The sequence below is a fragment of the Xenopus laevis genome, chromosome 5S, assembly GCF_017654675.1.
Source record: "Xenopus laevis strain J_2021 chromosome 5S, Xenopus_laevis_v10.1, whole genome shotgun sequence".
In the NCBI taxonomy this organism is placed as follows: Eukaryota; Metazoa; Chordata; class Amphibia; order Anura; family Pipidae; genus Xenopus; species Xenopus laevis.
This window is the reverse complement of record NC_054380.1, coordinates 22,203,192-22,222,692: the sequence shown is the minus strand read 5'-3', so window position 1 is coordinate 22,222,692 and position 19,501 is coordinate 22,203,192. Positions and strand designations below refer to the sequence as shown.

Here is a 19,501-nt window from a genome sequence, read left to right as displayed (position 1 = left end):
ACAATGGGAAGTTAACCAGAAAACAGATCCCTGAGAATTTTAAATGAAAAAAGTCAGACCAAACTTTTTTTACCTTATTAAAAAAGCACGATTTAATTGCATGGGGAGAAACTCGATAAAATGGAGCGATTTTTTTTTTTTAGTTTTTTCGATTTTTTAGGGCTTTTTCCCAAAAAGCCTGAATTTGTCAGATTTTTGCCGGAAAAGTCAGAAATAGTCGGATTTCCGCTAGAAAAGTCAGAAATAGTCAGATTTCCTGGCTAAATCAAGTGTAGGCTTAATGTTTTTTTCCATTAAAAATTGGATTCAACCCCCTAAATATCATCCCGCATGATTTTTTTAATTTAAATTGAAAGCAGCATTTAGACAGGGATAGTCTATTAACCGATAGACATTATCAGTATCATCTCTGGTGTTACCAATAGGTGAGGGAGACTAATGACAGGGAAGCTGTCAGCACACAGGGCACTATTCTTCTCCCATGAGTATTTTATAATGACAGACTGTGGCCAAGGAAAAGCATCAGCAGAGGAGTTCTGACCCCCCACCGCACTGTCCGGCTGCTCATAGGAGCAAGAAGACGCATTGCAGGGACTATGAGAGGAATCCCTTGGGACAGGACATGAAATGTTGCGCAGAGGAGACTCTGGTGGGAAGGAATCCCCTCTTTCCCTTAAAAGGTAGTGGCTATTTGTAGCCTCTATCAGCTTGCAGGGACCTGTTTCTACTAGTGACTGGGCCAATTAAAGGGCCGGTAACTCATCTGGATGCTTTGAATGGGCATCTTTTGGATACACATTTTTTTACTTTTTTACAATGTTTCAGACCATCGGTCTTTTATCAAGTCTATGATAAAAGATGAAACGTTGTTGATTATCTGGGTCATAGCCCATGCCTTAATAAAGGTGTTTTAAGAAAATACATCTGCGATTGGTGCTCTCTATGATCTGAAATTCTAGATCAAGTTGACCATCTCCAGCCTGATCCAACAAGCTGGTGCAACTCCACCCTTTCCAAACCCAAACCCTAATCTCTAGGGCCTATGGATTGTTCAGGAATGACCATCCCTCTATCACGAGCAAGGAAAGAGCTCCAGTACTTATTGATCAACATTACTGCTAACACAGATCAATTCCCACTCTAAGCTTCGCTATTAGCCTGCAGACCGCAACTGCTGACTTTGAAGACTGCACTGGTCAAAGGCCGCTCTCTGCAGCCCAATAATGTTTCTGCAAAGCAACCTGCAGTGATTCCAAGAATTCTGATCTTGCAGCAGCAGCACCAGAGATAAAGCTGGACTGTGTGTTCTGATCCTATAAGGCCTAGCATTCAGGTGGCATTCACTCCAGTCAACAAGAATCCTGTGCCCCCTCTCTACCCTAAGCTAAAACTGGCCCTAACCTATGGACAAATGTTAGGTTACCCTGTTGCCATTAACCATGGCACTATCTGCACAATACTACTGTAAACTTGATATACAAACCTCATACTGTAACATGAATAAAAGCATGTTACTGCAATTACTGGAAAGGCTTATTTACAAACGCCTGATCCAGCATCTCACTCACAATTCCCTTTCTCACCCCCCCTGCAATCTGGCTTCCACTCAACTGAAACTGCACTCACCAAAGTAACCAATGATCTTCTACTGGCAAAGCCTAAAGGTCACTATTCCATACTAATCCTTCTAGATCTCTCTGCAGCCACAGTTGACCACCCACTCCTCCTAGATATTCTTTACTCAGCTGGCATTCGTGACACTGCTCTTTCATGGTTTACATCTTATCTATCTGACTGTTCCTTTAAATTTGCCTTCTCTAACTCTACTTCTACTACATTCTCCCTCTCTGTTGGAGTTCCTCAAGACTCTGTTCTAGGCCCCCTGCTGTTCTCGCTCTATACAACTTTCCTAGGAAAACTTATTCAGTCGTTTGGACTTCAGTATCACCTTTATGCTGATGACGCCCAACTCTACTTGTCTACTTCTGACCTCTCCATCTGTCCTTTCCCAAGTTGCAGACTGTCTCTCTGCTGTCTCCTCCTGGATCTTAGCACCACCTGAAACTGAACCTTTCAAAAAACAGAACTCATTATATTCCCCTGTCCCTCAGATATCACTCACAGTAAACAACACCACCTTTCATTCCACCACACAGGCACGCTGCCTAGGAGTCATACTAGACTCACATCTGTCTTTTTCACCACACATTCAAACACTTGCAAAATCTTGTTGTGTTCAACTGTGCAAAATTGCCGCTCAACATCAGCTGTTCCCCAATGCATGTCCCTTCACTGGCTCCCAATCTCCTCTAGAATCAAATTCAAACTACTCACACTTACATTCAAGGCCCTTAACAATGAAGGCCCTCCCTATATTTCATCTCTGATCTCCAAATACCCTCCTTCACTATGTTTGTGATCTTCGCCTCGCTTCTCCTCTCATCACTTCTGTCCATTCTCGTCTACAAGACTTCTCTCGGGCTTCTCTCAGGCTTCTGCTTTTCTCTGGAACTCTCTGCCTCAAGCTGTCAGACTTTATCCTTCATTCCAAACTTTCAAGCACTCCTTTAAGACCCACCTGTTTAACAATGTACCTTAATCAATCAATCATTGCTGTATCACAAATCACAAAATTGTTTCTAAAATCCTAACCTTTAGTTTGTAAACTCTAATTTGTAGGGCCCTCAAATCCAATTGTACTCTGTTACCCTTGTTTGTTATCCACCATTTATTCCCTGTTTGTTATAACCAAGGTAAAGCTCTTCGTATCTTGTAGGCGCTATATAAATAAATGATGATGATGATGATGATGAACAAGGTGGGTGCCTGGGTGAATATGGATTAGTTATTATCCACATCCCAAGAGAGACAGATACAGCTACAGTATTATGATAGTAAATGATTACTTTAGACCCCCAGTTTCCCATCTCAGCGCGGTTATCTGTCCCTGCACCGACTGCCCCACGGCTCATTTACTGCAGCGACTCGAGTGCTCGACTAAGCGGCAGTCAGACATTAAATATGACCCCAGTGGTATTTTAAGGCACTGATCCATTTCACTTTCAACTCACATTTCAACCACAAGGAAATACAAACATTACTCGCCATCAGATGGGATTTAAATTCAGGCCCGTGAGTGATACGTGCGGAAATCTCTAAAAGCAACATATCGGATAGGGACGTTTCTCTAAGGCATTTTTCCAAAAACTGACACATTCTATTGTTTTTCTGGGCATTTCTTAAAATGTCAGATCCAGAGGGAAAGATGCTCCAGGTGCTCCCAAGCCATGTAATTCTGCTAGGGTTTTTTTTTTTTCGTATTTTACCGGCCTGGTTGATTAGGTAAGTGGTATGCCCTGGGGGAAGGGGGTGATATCTGTAGACGTTGGAGTTAGCAATTGGGGTGGGGGTCACAGACCCCATCAAAAAACAAATGCTCTGTAAGGCTACACATGTATTGTTATTGCTACTTTTCATTACTTATTTTTCTATTCAGCCCCTCTCCTTTTCATATTCCAGTCTCGTATTCAAGCCAATGCATGGTTGCTGGGGTAATTTGGAATTTAGCAACCCCATTGCTGCTGAATGAAAAGCTAAATTAGTCAAAAATCACAAATAATAGAAAATGAAAACCAATTGCAAATTGTCTCAGAATATCCCTCTCTACATCATACTAACAGTTAATTTAAAGGGGAACAACCTCTTTAATAAAAGTCTGATAACATTTTTAATACTAGCTACCCCTTTCAACAGAGAGCAGCAACCCACTGGCATTCGGTGAATCCCACATGCAGATTAGTTAATTACAAGTCTTATTACAAGACTACATACTGGATAATTGTAGGCCTTACTACAAGTATGGGACCATTACCCACAATGCTCAGGACCTGAGGATTTCTGGGTAAGGGGGTCTACACATCAGCTTGTTTATATAAACACATCTATCCTGTGCTTGAATGGCTGCCCCCATGGCTATGCAGCAGCTTGTTTATATAAACTATAGTAGTACTTATCTGTTATCTACTGTGTATCCTGTCCTTGAATGGCTGTCCCCATGGCTACACAGCAGCTTGTTTATATAAACTATAGTAGTTCTTATCTGTTATCTACTGTGTATCCTGTGCTTGAATGGCTGCCCCCATGGCTACACAGCAGCTTGTTTATATAAACTATAGTAGTTCTTATCTGTTATCTACTGTGTATCCTGTGCTTGAATGGCTGCCCCCATGGCTATACAGCAGCTTGTTTATATAAACTATAGTAGAGTTTATGAAGCAAACACACCAGTTTTACCAGTGCAGCACAACAGTACATTATATTGTCATTCCTTTAAACCACTTTCATTTTTTGGTGTCACTGTTCCTTTAAGGAATGAAGATCAACATTACGGAACCATCTGAAATCTGCAAAGCCCCAGGTCTGGAGAATTCTGGATAACAGTCCCCATAACTGTACAGTTTGTGGAAACACATGAGCTATATATGTGTGTATATAGAAATATAGTGTCATTAGTTACCTTGCCGCAAGACATCATTGATAGGGCCAACTGGTACCACAAATGGAATTCTCCAAAGGCGAGTTTCATGGCCCGTTCCAGACACTGTAATGAATAATATAAAGAGAGATATGACTCAGAACCCTATGGGGGGGAAGTTATAGTCTCAGCCAGGAGAATAATAAATATACAGATTATTTTGTCACTTTAATCAATAAAACCACTGGCACGTGCATTAAAGGCCACTGCACCTTCTGTTTTATTTAGAGTTAGTTTTAGGGCAGAACACTTTGACCCAAGGATCACAATGGCCCTTGTGGCAGGGGAATAAACCAAAAATGCATATTGGGTTGTTTAATACAAACCACTGAGTCTGATTAGAGAATATGACCCAAAAAAAATAAATAGTCCCTTTAACCATTTGAATGCTGGCCACAGAGGCCACCACTGACCCACTTTGCCTAGAAATGTCTTTTTTAGCATCTGTGCTAGAATTTTAAAGAGTGGGGACCACGTCATTTTTGGTACTCTTTGGTTAATGCAATCAGAGGGTGACTCTTTAGTTGCGAGTCAACAGGCGCACTGGCACCCAATTCATCTGAACAAACTACACCCAAATAATTCCTTACAACATTTGACCCAGTGGCATGCCCATCATTTTAAACAGGTTGAAAAACATTTGCTTCCCAAAGCTTTACTTCCCCTTTAATACTCTCTCCAGCCTGCGTCTTCCATTAGAATTTCAACTAATTCAAAGTTTACCGGTCCTCACTTGTTAAAAACATACCAGGTTGTTGCCATGGAAACAACCTGGCTCCCGGCCCTGATTATTATTATTTTTTTTTTTTTTAGGCAAATGGCCTACATTTACAGCCGCGCCAGCAGGGAGAATGTGACTTTCACAAATATCATTTTCGAACACTTTAAAATGATATATAAATGTATTTCCAACGTCCGGTGACTCCTGCCATTAAGGCCAAGCCCTCTGCACAATACAATGATGCTGAAAGTGATTTAAAGGGCAAGTAGCATCAACATTTTCCTGGCACAAAGTCAATTTACTGTACCTGCTGTAGCTATCACAGCAAACATTTACCCTTCTGTTCTTTGATAATACCCTGCTGTACCGTAAATGCCCACGGATGTAGTATCTGTGTATTAAGCATTGTTGCCTGTATAGTAAAGCCATGTTGTGCTGCTCCGTTGTTGCAGTGGGTGCAGCTCTTGCTATTTATGGCTTGTACTGCAGTGCAGAGCACAGATTAAATCTAATGGCCCTTTCTGATATACTGCTCCGACTACAAATCCATGTCACGCAGAATCTTGCTTACACCACAACAATGGAACCCTTGCAGAGTCATCACAATGTATGCCTCATACAGCTAAGTGGGACCCTAGAATCTCCTAGAATGCTGGGAAATGTAGTTCAGAGACATCCACATAGCCACTCAGGCAGCCCCACACGACATTCATGCTTATAGACTTTCCCTCTGCATATATTATAACCTACAATGATATTGTAAGATATTCCTAAAATTAAGTGTATTTACCCTTTACTGCAGGGGTAACTTGATGCTTGTTTTCGATTGGTCACCACTAGTGACCCAGGCCCTTAAACGGGTTGTTCACCTTCGAGTTAACTTTTAGTATGATATAGAGAGGGATATTCTAAGTAGGGATGCACCGAATCCAGGATTCGGTTCGGGATTCGGCCAGGATTCGGCCTTTTTCAGCAGGATTCGGATTCGGCCGAATCCTTCTGCCTGGCTGAACCGAATACGAATCCTAATTTGCATATGCAAATTAGGGACGGGGAGGGAAATCACGTGACTTTTTGTCAGAAAACAAGGAAGTAAAAAATGTTTTCCCTTCCCACCCCTAATTCGGATTCGGTTCGGTATTCGGCCGAATCTTTCACAAAGGATTCGGGGGTTTGGCCGAATCCAAAAAAGTGGATTCGGTGCATCCCTAATTCTAAGACAATTTGCAATTGGTTTTCATTTTTTATCATTTGTGTTTTTTTCAGTTATTTAGCTTTTTATCCAACAGCTGTCTTGTTTGTAATTTTGGCAATCTGGTTGATAGGGTGCAAATGACCCTAGCAACCATGCACTGATTTGAATAAGATATGAATAGGAGAGGGTCTGCATAGAAAGAGGAGTAAACAGAAGTAGCAATAACAAAACATGTGTAGCCTTACAGAGATGGGGTCAGTGACCCCCATTCAAAAGGATCAGAAGAAGACAGCAAATAATTCAAAAACTATACAAAATAAATAATGTATTAGAGGGAAATTGTGGAAGCACTCAAGGCTAAATCAAAATATATTTAAATATAATGGAAGTGCTACTTACAATGCACTTCCCTGGGCCCCTGTCTCATAAATAATTCAGTATAAATGCAAGTGCATGTTTACAAAACAGGGGTTTTTAGTTACCAAAGTTATGATCATAAAATTGAAAAGCCACCATACCACGTCAAGGTAAACCCCATATGGCGGTCCCTAACTTACTTATTAAACAAACATATGCTCAACATACATTGAACACAGGTAATGCTATTATGCAGAGAAACATTTCTTTTTAATAAGTAAGTTAGGGACCGCCATATGGGGTTTACCTTGACGTGGTATGGTGGCTTTTCAATTTTATGATCATAACTTTGGTAACTAAAAACCCCTGTTTTGTAAACATGCACTTGCATTTATACTGAATTATTTATGAGACAGGGGCCCAGGGAAGTGCATTGTAAGTAGCACTTCCATTATATTTAAATATATTTTGATTTAGCCTTGAGTGCTTCCACTATTTCCCTCTAATATAGTATATTGGCCTGAAGCTGTGGCCTAGCTTCATGTGGTTTTTCAATAGCACCCCATACCCACCCCTTAAAACTAATGGTGGTCCTACGCTTTTAAATGTGGGCGTTGGTTTGGGCAATCACTCTCTCTTAAAAGCCTTTACTGGCGGGGGAGGATTCAGCCTTCAAATTGAAACCAATGCTCAACATACATTGAACACAGGTAATGCTATTATGCAGAGAAACATTTCTTTTTAATAAGTAAGTTAGGGACCGCCATATGGGGTTTACCTTGACGTGGTATGGTGGCTTTTCAATTTTATGATCATAACTTTGGTAACTAAAAACCCCTGTTTTGTAAACATGCACTTGCATTTATACTGAATTACTTATGAGACAGGGGCCCAGGGAAGTGCATTGTAAGTAGCACTTCCATTATATTTAAATATATTTTGATTTAGCCTTGAGTGCTTCCACTATTTCCCTCTAATACAAAATAAATAATGAAGGGCAACTGAAAAGGTGCCTAGGATTGGTCATTCTATAACTTTAAAGTTAGTTCAAAAAGGGGTGGGTTCAGCTTAACGTTAACCTTTAGTATATTATAGAATGACCAATTCTAAGCAACTTTTCTACTGGCCTTAATTTTTAATCGTTTTTAAATAATTTTCCTTCTTCTTCTGACTCTTTCCAGCTTTCAAATGGGAGAGGGAGGGGGTCACTGACCCCATCTAAAAACAAATGCTCTGTAAGGCTACAAATGTATTTTTATTGCTACTTTTTATTACTCATCTTTCTTTTTATTCCTCTTCTTTCTATTCAGGCCTCTCCTATTCATATCCCAGTCCCTTATGCGAATCAATGCATGGTTGCTAAGGTGATTAGGACCCTAGCAACCAGATGGCTGAAATTGCAACCTGGAGAGCTGCTGAATAAAAAGCTAAATAACTCAAAAACCACAAATAATATAAAATGAAAACCAATTGCAAATTGCCTCAGAATATCACTCTCTAAATCATACTAAAAGTTCATTTAACGGTGAACAACCCCTTTAACGGACAAAGGGCCCTAAGGGACTGGTTTCCCTGCCACTCAATTCAGTGAGCGAACTGCTGAGAAACAGCACAGTCTGGGGCACAATAAGAGGCTGCAAAGTGCAGCCCCAAGCTAATTACTGCTCCAGCTCTCCATTTGGCTCCATGTTAGGAGCTGGAAACCTAAAACAAACTTGTGGATTAAAACCTGGGTCACCCAGCATTATTCCTATTCTCGCTTTCCTTATGATTATGGCACACCAGTCTCTTATTCCAGTGTATCAGACACCAGTCCAAGGCTTGGCACTGCTGAAGACTAAGCAAGGCTGTACCTCAGAAAGCATGGAATACTGCCCTCTCCTGGCCATGGTGATGGTCAGCAGGTCGTACACGGCCGACGCATTTTGCAGGCTCATGGTACGATCTTCTTTTTGCTCCGGTGCTCGGCTGATAACGGCATCTCGGCTGGCCTGGTGGTAACAGCAAATAATCAGAGTAGAACCCATCAACAGAGACAAGAAAAGGCAACTCTTCCCTTCTCTCGTATTTAAAGGGGATGTAAACCCAAACATTATTCTAAAAAAAGAAAAAATGAACCCAAAATACTCAGTATCAATTCATGACCATTTTTCTATGGTTTCGAAGCTACTGTATACTGAAAGCAGTATCTGCCTGTCCCTTTCTACACTGCTGGTTCTCACTCTTGACACAGCATCAGACCCACTGGTCTGTTCATCAGCTGGCTTCTGCTACATTGTTTCATAAGCCTCCCATAGCAGTTACATTAGCAAACAACTCACTGAAACCCCGTAATGAATCTGCGTTGGAAAAGTTGCTTAGAATTGTATTTTTGGCTTTACATTCCCTTTCATACGGACACAGCATTTCACTGTATCAGAAGGTCTGCATGCTCATGTGTTCATATATTATTTATAGGAATAAATTAGAATAAAATTGGAATATTTACTGCTTTAATGCACATATTCCCCATATATCGTGGCAATAGGGTTGTCTGAAACTTCATAAAACAAAGACGGCAGAGATGTACTACCCATTCTGCTGTTACGGAACTACAACTCCCAAATTGTGTTGCTGGGAGTAGTGTGCCATATATTTCTCTCAGTGTACACCTAAGGTTACCACTACGGAGCAGGGTGATATTTTTGTTTGGGAGCCTATCAGGAGGTGGAAGCTGGTCCTTTTTTGGGAACTACCCTATTCATTCATTATTCTCCTCCGAGGCAGTTGAGGGTGCAGGTGCCCTCTATCCACCGCAGCAGGTGAATATCATGTCATCCAAAGAGGTAAACAGATACTCTAGGGGCCACAACAATCTCTTGGAGGGCCACATCAGGCTCACAGGCATCCAGCAGGGCAGCCCTGATATAAACAGTGGGTGTCAGACTAGATCTCAGACCACAGATGTCTCCAGGCTCTGTTATAAATACAGCTGGATTCACAGCCATAAAGCGTGACTGCACTGCCGCACAATGAAATGCTCTCCTTTCGTTAACCACATACGCTGAAACGTCAGCAAGCGAAGAAAACAAGTGCGTGGCCTTAATAACCCAAGGACAGTTTTATGGGATTATGCAGCAAGGGGAGCAAATATTTGCCAGGTTGCTGCACAATACGACTGTTCCACTCGACCGGATAAAGCTCTTTTGTTTGCTACGGATTATTGAAACAAGGCTCATGTCACTGCATAACCCTCCCACCCGCCATGTCAGCTTGAGAGAAGCAGATGAGAAAGATAAATAATGAAAGATACCCACATGCATGCATATGTACAGCAGCACCCCTGCTCATTACAACATTGCAGTCGGCAGTTGGATAATAAGCTTTGCAGCCCTGTCCTTCCATCTTACCATTGATTCACTGATCAAAAGGAGCAGCAGAGCCTCCTCAATGTTGTCCTGAGGGCAATACAGGCTGAAAAGAAACATGGTTGAAAAATTAGGTTATTTAACATGGCTTTTTTTTGTATCTTAGAGCAGGCAGTAACATGAGGCCAACCATGCAAGATTCATGTGCCACCCAATACCTTTAGTCAGCTCTACTTAATTAGGTACATTTGGGTTATTTACTTTGATCCCCGCCTGCTAAATTTTAATATTACATATAAGTATCTGTCTATACACCAACTGCTCTTCAAGGCTCCCAATTCTCAAGACGGTACATTATTTTTGCTGATTAAGGCAAAAAGAAAATGCTCAAAGAAGTGGTTTATTTGAATTAAAGATGATTTCTAGGGCAAGTGATGCAACATTTCCAAATTCAAAGTGAATAAAAAGAGGGGGGAACGTACTTATCCCCAGTGTGTGTCTGTGGCTTCAGACGGAGAGTGTTGTTGGGAAAAGAATGGGGGTCTTTGTTGAGGGGCTCTGGCCGGGAGGCTTGCGGGGGGCTCCAGTAGCAGTTCTCACTTAAGGAATGGAGCAGGACTTCAGCCAACTGCTTACTGGCTGCCTGGAAAACAATGAGAAGCAAAGAGAAATTAGCAAACATGTGAAAAGCCGGTGTAATCCCCTGAACCCTGGATAATCTGCTCATGTCCCACTCACTGTGTGTCGGCTGCAATTCAGGTGCCTTTGCAACTGCTGGTAATCCTACTACTGCAGTGCTTCTCAAACTTCTTCAGACCTTTGTCCAGGTTCCCTCATAGGTCAGAAAGACGACAATATTGGTCATTTAGCGATTTGGGACAGCAAATTCATATTACACCCCAATATCACCCAGATTGACTTTCGAGCTGAGCTTTCAGGTGTATCTAGGAGAGTAAGTTCCATTTGCCACAATTTTCACCCTCACTGGTATTTAGGCTAGGCCAGGCCGGACTGGCAATCTGTGGGTTCTGGCAAATGCCAGAGGGGCTGCTGTAAATTGCCATAGACAGGCACTATTTATTGGGCTGGTGAGGTGCTGTTTGGGCCTCTGTGTAGCTAAAATGCCAGGGCCTATCTTGAATCTCAGTCCAGACCTGGGCTGAGCCCCACTTGCCACTGCTTCAGACCCCCCTCCCTCAAGGGAGCAGCAGCTCTACAGTATGAGAACCACTGTATTTCTGTGTTTAAGGACCTGCTCCTTGACTTAAGACTTAAAGGGATACTGTCATGGGAAAAAAAATGTTTTTTTCAAAACACATCAGTTAATAGTGCTGCTCCAGCAGAATTCTGCACTGAAATCCATTTCTCAAAAGAGCAAACAGGTTTTTTTATATTTCATTTTGAAATCTGACATGGTGCTAGACATGTTGTCATTTTCCCAGCTGCCCTCAGTCATGTGACTTTGCTTCAGTCACTCTTTGCTGCTGTACTGCAAGTTGTAGTGATACCCCCCTTCCCCAGCAGCCTAACAACAGAACAATGGGAAGGTAACCAGATAACAGCTCCCTAACACAAGATAACAGCTGCCTGGCAGATTTAAGAACAACACTCAATAGTAAAATCCAGGTCCCACTGAGACACATTCAGTTACATTGAGTAGGAGAAACAACAGCCTGCCAGAAAGCAGTTCCATAGTGCAGCACTGGCTCTTTCTGAAAGCACATGACCAGGCAAAATGACCTGAGATGCACCTACACACCAATATTACAACTAAAAAAAATACACTTGTTGGGTTAGGAATGAAATTTTATATTGTAGAGCAGTGATCCCCAACCAGTGGCTAGTGAGCAACATGTTGCTCTTCAACCCCTTGGATGTTGCTCTCAGTGGCCTTAAGGCATGGTCTTATTTTTGAGTTCCTGGCTTGAAAGCAAGCTTTAGTTGCATAAAAAGCATGTGTATTCCCAAACAGAGGCTCCTGTAGGCTGCAAGCCCACATAGAGGCTACCAATAAGCCAACTACAGCCTATATTTGGCACCCTGGGAACATTTTTCATGCCTATGTTGCTCTCCAACTTTTTTTACATTTGAATGTGGCTCACGGGTAAAAAAAGGTTGGGGACCCCTGTTGTAGAGTGAATTAATTGCAGTGTAAACAGTGTAATTTAGAAATAAAAAACTACATAATGAAAACCACAACAGAGTCCCTTTAAACACTGTCCAAAGATCAAACTTGTCTCCACGCAGAATGTGTTTTTCTGTTCTGTAGTGTGTCTAAGGGCGATTCTTCTCTTGCTGCAGATGTTTAACTGGAAACAGACACCAGAGAGTAATTCCGAGAGCAGATAAATTGCCTTGTCTGTCCTAAGACTTAAGCTGGCCATAGACGCAAAGATCTGATCGGACGAATCGAGGATTCGTACGATTATCGGACCGTGTGTGGAGATTCCCGTCATTTTTCGTCCGGTGGAGATCGGCCGTTTGGTCGATTGGACAGGTTAAAAGATTTCTGTCAGCTGCCGATAATATCTCTGCGTGTATTACCGATCATACGATTTTCATTGGGAGACTGTCACCAGCTTTGGACGGACATAACTCGTACGATTGCTGTCAGGGGCAGAACATCGGCTGATCTGTTCTTTTGTACTTTATTTGATCTGAATGGTTAGTGGCAGGTCGGGAGATGGGAGACTCCGATCGTACGTTGATTTGTACGTTTGGATCTTTGCGTCTGTGGCCAGCTTTAGGCTGTTTGTCCATTGATTGAACACTTCACCATGCGGAGTGTGTTTTTCTGTTCTGTAATGTGGTGGAAGGCTGAACCTTTTCAGCCGTGGAATTGTTTCTACTATTTCAGGCTTATATGAAACTTTTGTGTGTAATGGGATTGTGCTCAAAGAGAGCACATGTGTACCCACGCCTGGCACCTGAATACAATCATAAAAACATAGCAGGGCCACAATTCATATCTGAGAGCAAAGCCTTCCGTCGGCACAAATTAAAGGCACCACTGAACGTGCAGCAGTTGTTATATAACAAAGTCATGTCTCCCTTTCAGAAGCAGATAATGGACATCTTTCCCCGGCTGAGAATTCCTCGGAGCTCTTGTACCTTTGTGCTTCTGCGCTGACAAACGACAGCAAAGCACCGACTCTTCTGCAGCTTCATGACACGTAAACATGAGAAAAGTAGCCCCTGGCTCCTCTGTATTAGCCAATATCATTTTATCATTTCAGCATGGACTTATTAAGGCACTTGCACCCTGGGGTTCTGAGTATCCTTCATTTCTCTTGACAATAAATAAATAAATCTGTTAGCGCAGCAGTCCTATTTGGGAACTAGAGCCCTGGAAAAAAAGAACCTTTTTAATTAAATGTAAAGACTTTTATTTGCCTTTGGTTCCTTTGTAGCCTCGTCCGTACGAGGCCGTAATAGACTTTGCATCATATCATTAACCCCCTACACTGTGATGTGGCCTGGACAAAAACAACAGCAGAACTGGTTTTCGGATTTAGACCATAAGCTTTCCTGCTCAAGGCCATTTCTGCTTTACAACGGCTCAAATGAATGACATTTATAATAAATGGAACAATAGTTACTATACGTTCAGGCTGTAGATGTAACTGGAGCACGGCTAACTGGGCATCTGTATGCAAACATATCTTTATTTGTGTTTATTCTAGCAGACCTTCAAACTCCCAGCAGCCTCAGCTCACTTTCACAATATCCTGAGAAGAACCCATTTGACACGTCTCCTTTGGAACATTCATTATTTAGTTCACTCCTCCACCAACTTTTCCTTTTCCGATCAGGAGTTGAAATTCTAAATGCACGAACTGAAAACAGTCGTGGTTTTCTCAACTTGAGGCCCAACCAGATTGTTTGTTGTTAATGGCCAAAAAATACTGTAGACTTGGCCCTTCCTAACTGTCAGCAGCTTAATTGCTCAGTCATGTACGTTGCCTTCCCAACAGCCAGCCCAAATAATATCTGGCCTAAAATCAACCAGAAAACTATTAGGCAGATTAGAAAATTCCCTTGGACAAGGACTACATTGCTTTTGATGAAGTCCTCTCCCAACTATTCACCCCAGGACCCACATTATTATCCAAACAATGGATGGGCCAAATCAGTTAAAGACCCACAGGGGGTCGCCAAACCATTATGCCATGATTTATGAATGATCCACCTTTAATACAAGTATGGGACCTGTTATTCAGAATGCTCGGGACTTGGGGCTTTCTGGATAACAGATCTTTCCTCAATTTGGATCTTCATACCTTAAGGGGCAGATTTATCAAGGGTCGGATTTTCTAGTTTTTTTTATGGTCAAAACAGTCAAATTCGACTAGGGAGTTATTCAAATTTGATTCGAGTTTTTCAAAAAATTCTAATTCGATTTTCGAGATTTTTCATACTCTGGCCCTTTAAGAACTCGAATTCGACTATTCACCACCTAAAACCTGCCAAATTGCTGTTTAAGTCAATGGGAGACATCAAGGGATCAATTTGGAGTTGTTTGCAGCCTTCCTGAGTTTTTAACATTCAAATCGAATCTGATTCAAATTCAATCCGATTTTTCGGGTCGATCCTATTGACCCGACTTTAAAAAAATTAGATTTTTATAATACTTTTCGAATGGTCGAATTTCGAGTTCATGGGAGTTTTAATAAACTCACATGAATTCGAATTCGACCCTTGATAACTACTAGAAAATCATGTAAACATGTTTACATTGGACAAAATCCTTTTCATTCAGCAAAAGCAAATGAAACTCTAGCTGGACTATCGAAAGCTAATGCTTTATTTTTGTTACTTGTGTTATTTTGCTCCAATTTAAATATGTAAATTAGGGTTTGGTTTGATGTATCAGTGTATCTTCTATGGATTTTTGCAATATTTTAGGGGGCATCCCTTAAATAAAAATAACCATGAACTCTGGTATAGGAATAGCATTATCTTTAAGTTCTCTGCCCTCAACTACAAGAGAGCATTTTACATTCCATTACATTGTATCTGCAATGCATCGTATGAAATGTTAACTGTAAGCTCAGGATATGTTTAAAACTTTAACTTGTCCATTCCGCTACTGCAGTAAAGCAAAGAAATCCCCTTCTTTAAAAAGCAGAAGTTTGAATGGTCCAGAGACTGGAAGCAGAAAGAGGCGCAAGATCCTGATTGATGGACCATGTATGAATGAGTAATACCTAAAGGTTTTAGGCTGTATCTCAACTGGACCTCCACCTGTAGGATTTGTTGAAGTACAGTTCCAAGCTGTTGCCTGTGTGTGAGAGTTGTAGTTCAGCGACAGCTGGAGAGCCACAGGTTAAAGATGGCTGATCACAGAACACAGTTGTTCCCAGAGAAAAAAGTTCCCAGGGTACAGAACAGAGTGTGGGAGCCTGTGTAATGCCATTCCAGTGCTAATGTCTTTATAATGGCTGCTCTCGTTAGTACCACGGGTTATGTCATTTGGCCCTTTAAGCCAGTCCAGAAACCACTTTATAACAAGGTATGAGAACATAAACTCACCGTTTTGAAGTTCTGCATGGCTTTGGTCTCCGCAACTCTCAGAACGTCTCTCAGCTCTTTTATTCCTTTTAAAACATTCCTGGGAATGACAGGGAGACATTGAGCATGAGTATTCAATCACACTCAGATTAGATCGGCCCTAACTTGGTTTTATAGAGGAAATCCATCTTATTCCAGATATGTGATGATCATGTTCAGATTGATTTTAAAGGAGAACAAACCCCTAAACACGAATATGGCTAAAAATGTCATATTTTATATAATAAACTTATTGCACCAGCCTAAAGTTTCAGCTTGTCAATAGCAGCAATGATCCAGGACTTTAAACTTGTCACAGGGGGTCACCATCTTGGAAAGTCTCTGTGACACTCACATGCTCAGTGGGCTCTGAGCAGCTGTTGAGAAGCTAAGCTTAGGGGTTGTCACTAATTATCCAGCAGAAAATGAGCTTCCCCTGTAATATAAGCTGATGCTACAAGGCTGATTATTAAATTCTGATGCTAATTGCACTGGTTTCTGTGCTGCCATGTAGTAATTATCTGTATTAATAACTAATCATCCTTATATTGTGACATTTCTGTTCTATGTGTACTGTATATTGTGAGTGGGTCCCTAAGCTCAGTAAGTGACAGCAGCACAGAGCATGTGCAGTGAATCAGCAGAAAAGAAGATGGGGAGCTACTGGGGCATCTTTGGAGAAACAGATCTTTACTGCTAAAGGGCTGTGGTTGCCTTGGGCTGGTACAGAAGCACAAAACATAATGTACAACATTTCTAGCTACTTCTTTAGTTACGCTTTAGTTCTCCTTTAAGGCTCATGTCATTGCATTGAGCACAGGATAGAAAATGCAGAAAATTGTCTCCAGGGATTACATTTTGTTAATAAATCTGTACTTTACGGTTGTAAAGTACAGGACCCTCTTGCACCTTTGTATGCTGTGCCCTGGGTCTCATGCACATTTGTCCTTGGGGCAAGTCAAGCCGGGGGTAACCTCTATGTGTATGAGACCCGGGTTTCCATGAGTAAAAACATGATGATCTGTGACCTCAAGACAGAAGCCTCGTCCACTAATTTAGCATCTAGGACTGACTGCACCCACCATAAACTCTGACAGCACTGGCCCAGCAGGGAGATTACTGTTTCAGCCTAAGAAGCACATGATGGCATCAACAGGCATTAGATCAGTGACCTTCACTTGGTCCATTTCAGGGAAAGTCTACCCAATGTATATCTTTTAAAGGGAAACTGTAATTCATATCACCATGCACCCAAACTGCAGTGGATGCTTAATAATTATTTTTTACAAACAGGTTTTACTACAGGTATGGGATCCGTTATCTCATTATCCAGAAAGCTCAGAATTAAAGGACGGCTTTTTACCATTATCAAATTAATCAAAAAAAAAAAAGATCCATTATCCAGAAAAACCCAAGTCCTGAGCATTCTGTATAACAGGTCCCATACCAGTATATAACGTTACTGGCTCATTAACTGAAAACTAAGATTTAATGAAATTATGGCCAACATTTCTACTGCTTTTACAGTGCTGCTGTAAGTATATGGGATCTGTTATCCGGAAATCCGTTATCCAAAAAGCTCAGAATTACAGAAAGGTTGTCACCCATTATCCAATGAATCCAAATTTGTAATAATGATTTCCTTTTTCTCTGTAATAATAAAACAGTAGCTTGTACTTTATCCCAACTAAGATATAATTAATCCTTATTGGAAGCAAAACCAGCCTATTGGGTTTATTTCATGTTAATATGATTTTCTAGTAAACTAGTAGGAACAGTAACATCAAAAAGTAAAATGGTTTTAAAGTAATAAAAGTATAATGCAGTGTTGCCCTGCACTGGTAAAACTGGTGTATTTGCTTCAGAAACTCTACTATAGTTTATATAAATAAGCTGCTGTGTAGCAATCGGGGCAGCCATTCAAAGGAGAAAAATGCTCAGGTTACACAGCAGATAGCAGATAAGCTGTGTAGAACATAATTGTGTTATCTGTTCTCCACTATTAAACCTGTGCCATATAGCTTTTTTTCAATTTCCGCCATTGCTACACAGCAGCTTGTTTATATGAACTATAGTAGTGTTTATATTTGCTTTAAAACGCTTTCATTTTTTGGTGTTACTGTTCCTTTATGGCAGGGATCCCCAACCTGTTTTACCCATGAGCCACATTCAAATGTAAAAAGAGTTGGGGAGCAACACAAGTATGAAAAAGTCCCTTGGGTTCTAAATAAGAGCTGTGATTGGATATTTGGTAGCCCCTGTGTGGACTGGTAGCCTATAGGAGACTCTGATTGGCAGTATACTTAGTTTTTATGCAATTAAAATTTGCCTCCAAGCCAGGAAATCAAAAATAAGCTTCTGCTTTGGGGACACTGAGCAAAACATCCAAGGGGTTGGAGAGCAACATGTTGTTCACAAACTACTGGTTGGGGATCACTGCTTTATGGTATGAAGATCCAAATTACGTAAATATCCGTGATCCAGAAAACCCTTGAGCATTCTGGATAACAGGTCCCATACCTTTATTTTTTTTTACAAAAGGGTTTTTGAGATATCGAAAGTTTATGAGAGTGGGCTCCCTCAACCTAACATTTTCCCTATTAAAAGTAATCCAACCATGCTGTTTGTCAGTGACACACTGCAAATAAATTACTCACACTGGAACAGCCAATTAGAGAAGGAGAAAACAATAAGCAACTCAGAGCATGAGTGTCAGAGATTCCAACACTCCCTGAACCCTGTTGGGGTTTTTTGTTTTTTTTTGCTCACCCCCAACCACTCCCCATTCCACCTTGTTTTCTCCAGTAGCCAAAAAAAAACCCCAAAGACATTTCATTTAATGGACGTCGACAGTGAGAATTTCTGAACATAACAGTAAGGCTTGAGGAATTATTAAAATACTGTTATGGCGTCGTTTCAAGTGATTTTCGATAGACTTTAACATCTGTGCCAGAATTTGCAAGAATGAATATTTATGGAGTAAAATGATAGCCAATGAGGAATGACTAGCTCAATATGCAGGTGGCTTCTCTGCACATGTCTGTGTCCCCTTGGGATTTTAGGGGTGTGCTGACAACTGGAAGGAGCCGCTCGTTGCATATTCAGTTTAACTTGACACTGCCAATCCTGAAGTCCTGAGAGACCAGCTAAGCCGAGGCTCCCAATTAAGCAGCAGCAGCAGAAGACTTTAAATCCACCAACCGATACCAGGCCGTCCAAAGTCTCTTTATAATAAGCCCAATATTAATATAAACTTGCCCCTCCCTTTGCTACTACAGCAGCGTCTCCTCTTATTGGAAGGCTTTCCATTGTTGATAGGGATTGTTTCCATTGTTTAGTCACTGAGGTTTTGCACTGATTTTGGGGATCAGGCTCAGTCTGGGTTCCAATTCATCCTACAGGGGTTCAGTTAGATTGAAGTCGGGGCTCCGTCAAGTTCCATTTTAACAAACCCGTTCTCTACAAATGTGGTTTTGTCCAAGGGGGGTTATTAACTCTATAATGGGAAAAAAAACCTTCCCCCCCAAACGGTTATCTTAAAGGGCAACTCAACCCCAAAATAAAAGAAAACATAATCCTAAGGAACTTTTCAATATACATTAAAAGTTTTCAGTGCTTTTAATGTTGTAAATGAAAATAATTCCTATTGAAAGCAGCATTTTCTTAACTCCAGCTTGTTACCTTTTAAACAATTGCCAGCGGCAAAGACAGGTCTGTAAATCAGCTGCCTTGTCTTACATGGTATCAACAGTCTAAACCAGCAGTGCAGGGAATAGAAATGGACATAAACTGTTTTC

At 41.2% G+C, this 19,501-nt stretch overlaps 1 protein-coding gene across 2 annotated transcripts in view; it reads right to left on the bottom strand.

The window, feature by feature from the left end:
• The window catches only part of ttc7a.S (tetratricopeptide repeat domain 7A S homeolog), a 189,817-nt gene that overhangs the window by 147,391 nt on the left and 22,925 nt on the right, over window positions 1-19,501 (bottom strand). For both annotated transcript variants that reach the window (XM_018265041.2, XM_041564285.1), the window contains 5 exons: window positions 15,687-15,765; window positions 10,637-10,797; window positions 10,197-10,260; window positions 8,661-8,798; window positions 4,517-4,600 (listed from right to left, as the gene is read on the bottom strand). In XM_018265041.2, the coding sequence (XP_018120530.1) occupies window positions 4,517-4,600; window positions 8,661-8,798; window positions 10,197-10,260; window positions 10,637-10,797; window positions 15,687-15,765 (526 nt within the window). The remainder of the gene's footprint in view (window positions 1-4,516; window positions 4,601-8,660; window positions 8,799-10,196; window positions 10,261-10,636; window positions 10,798-15,686; window positions 15,766-19,501) is intronic.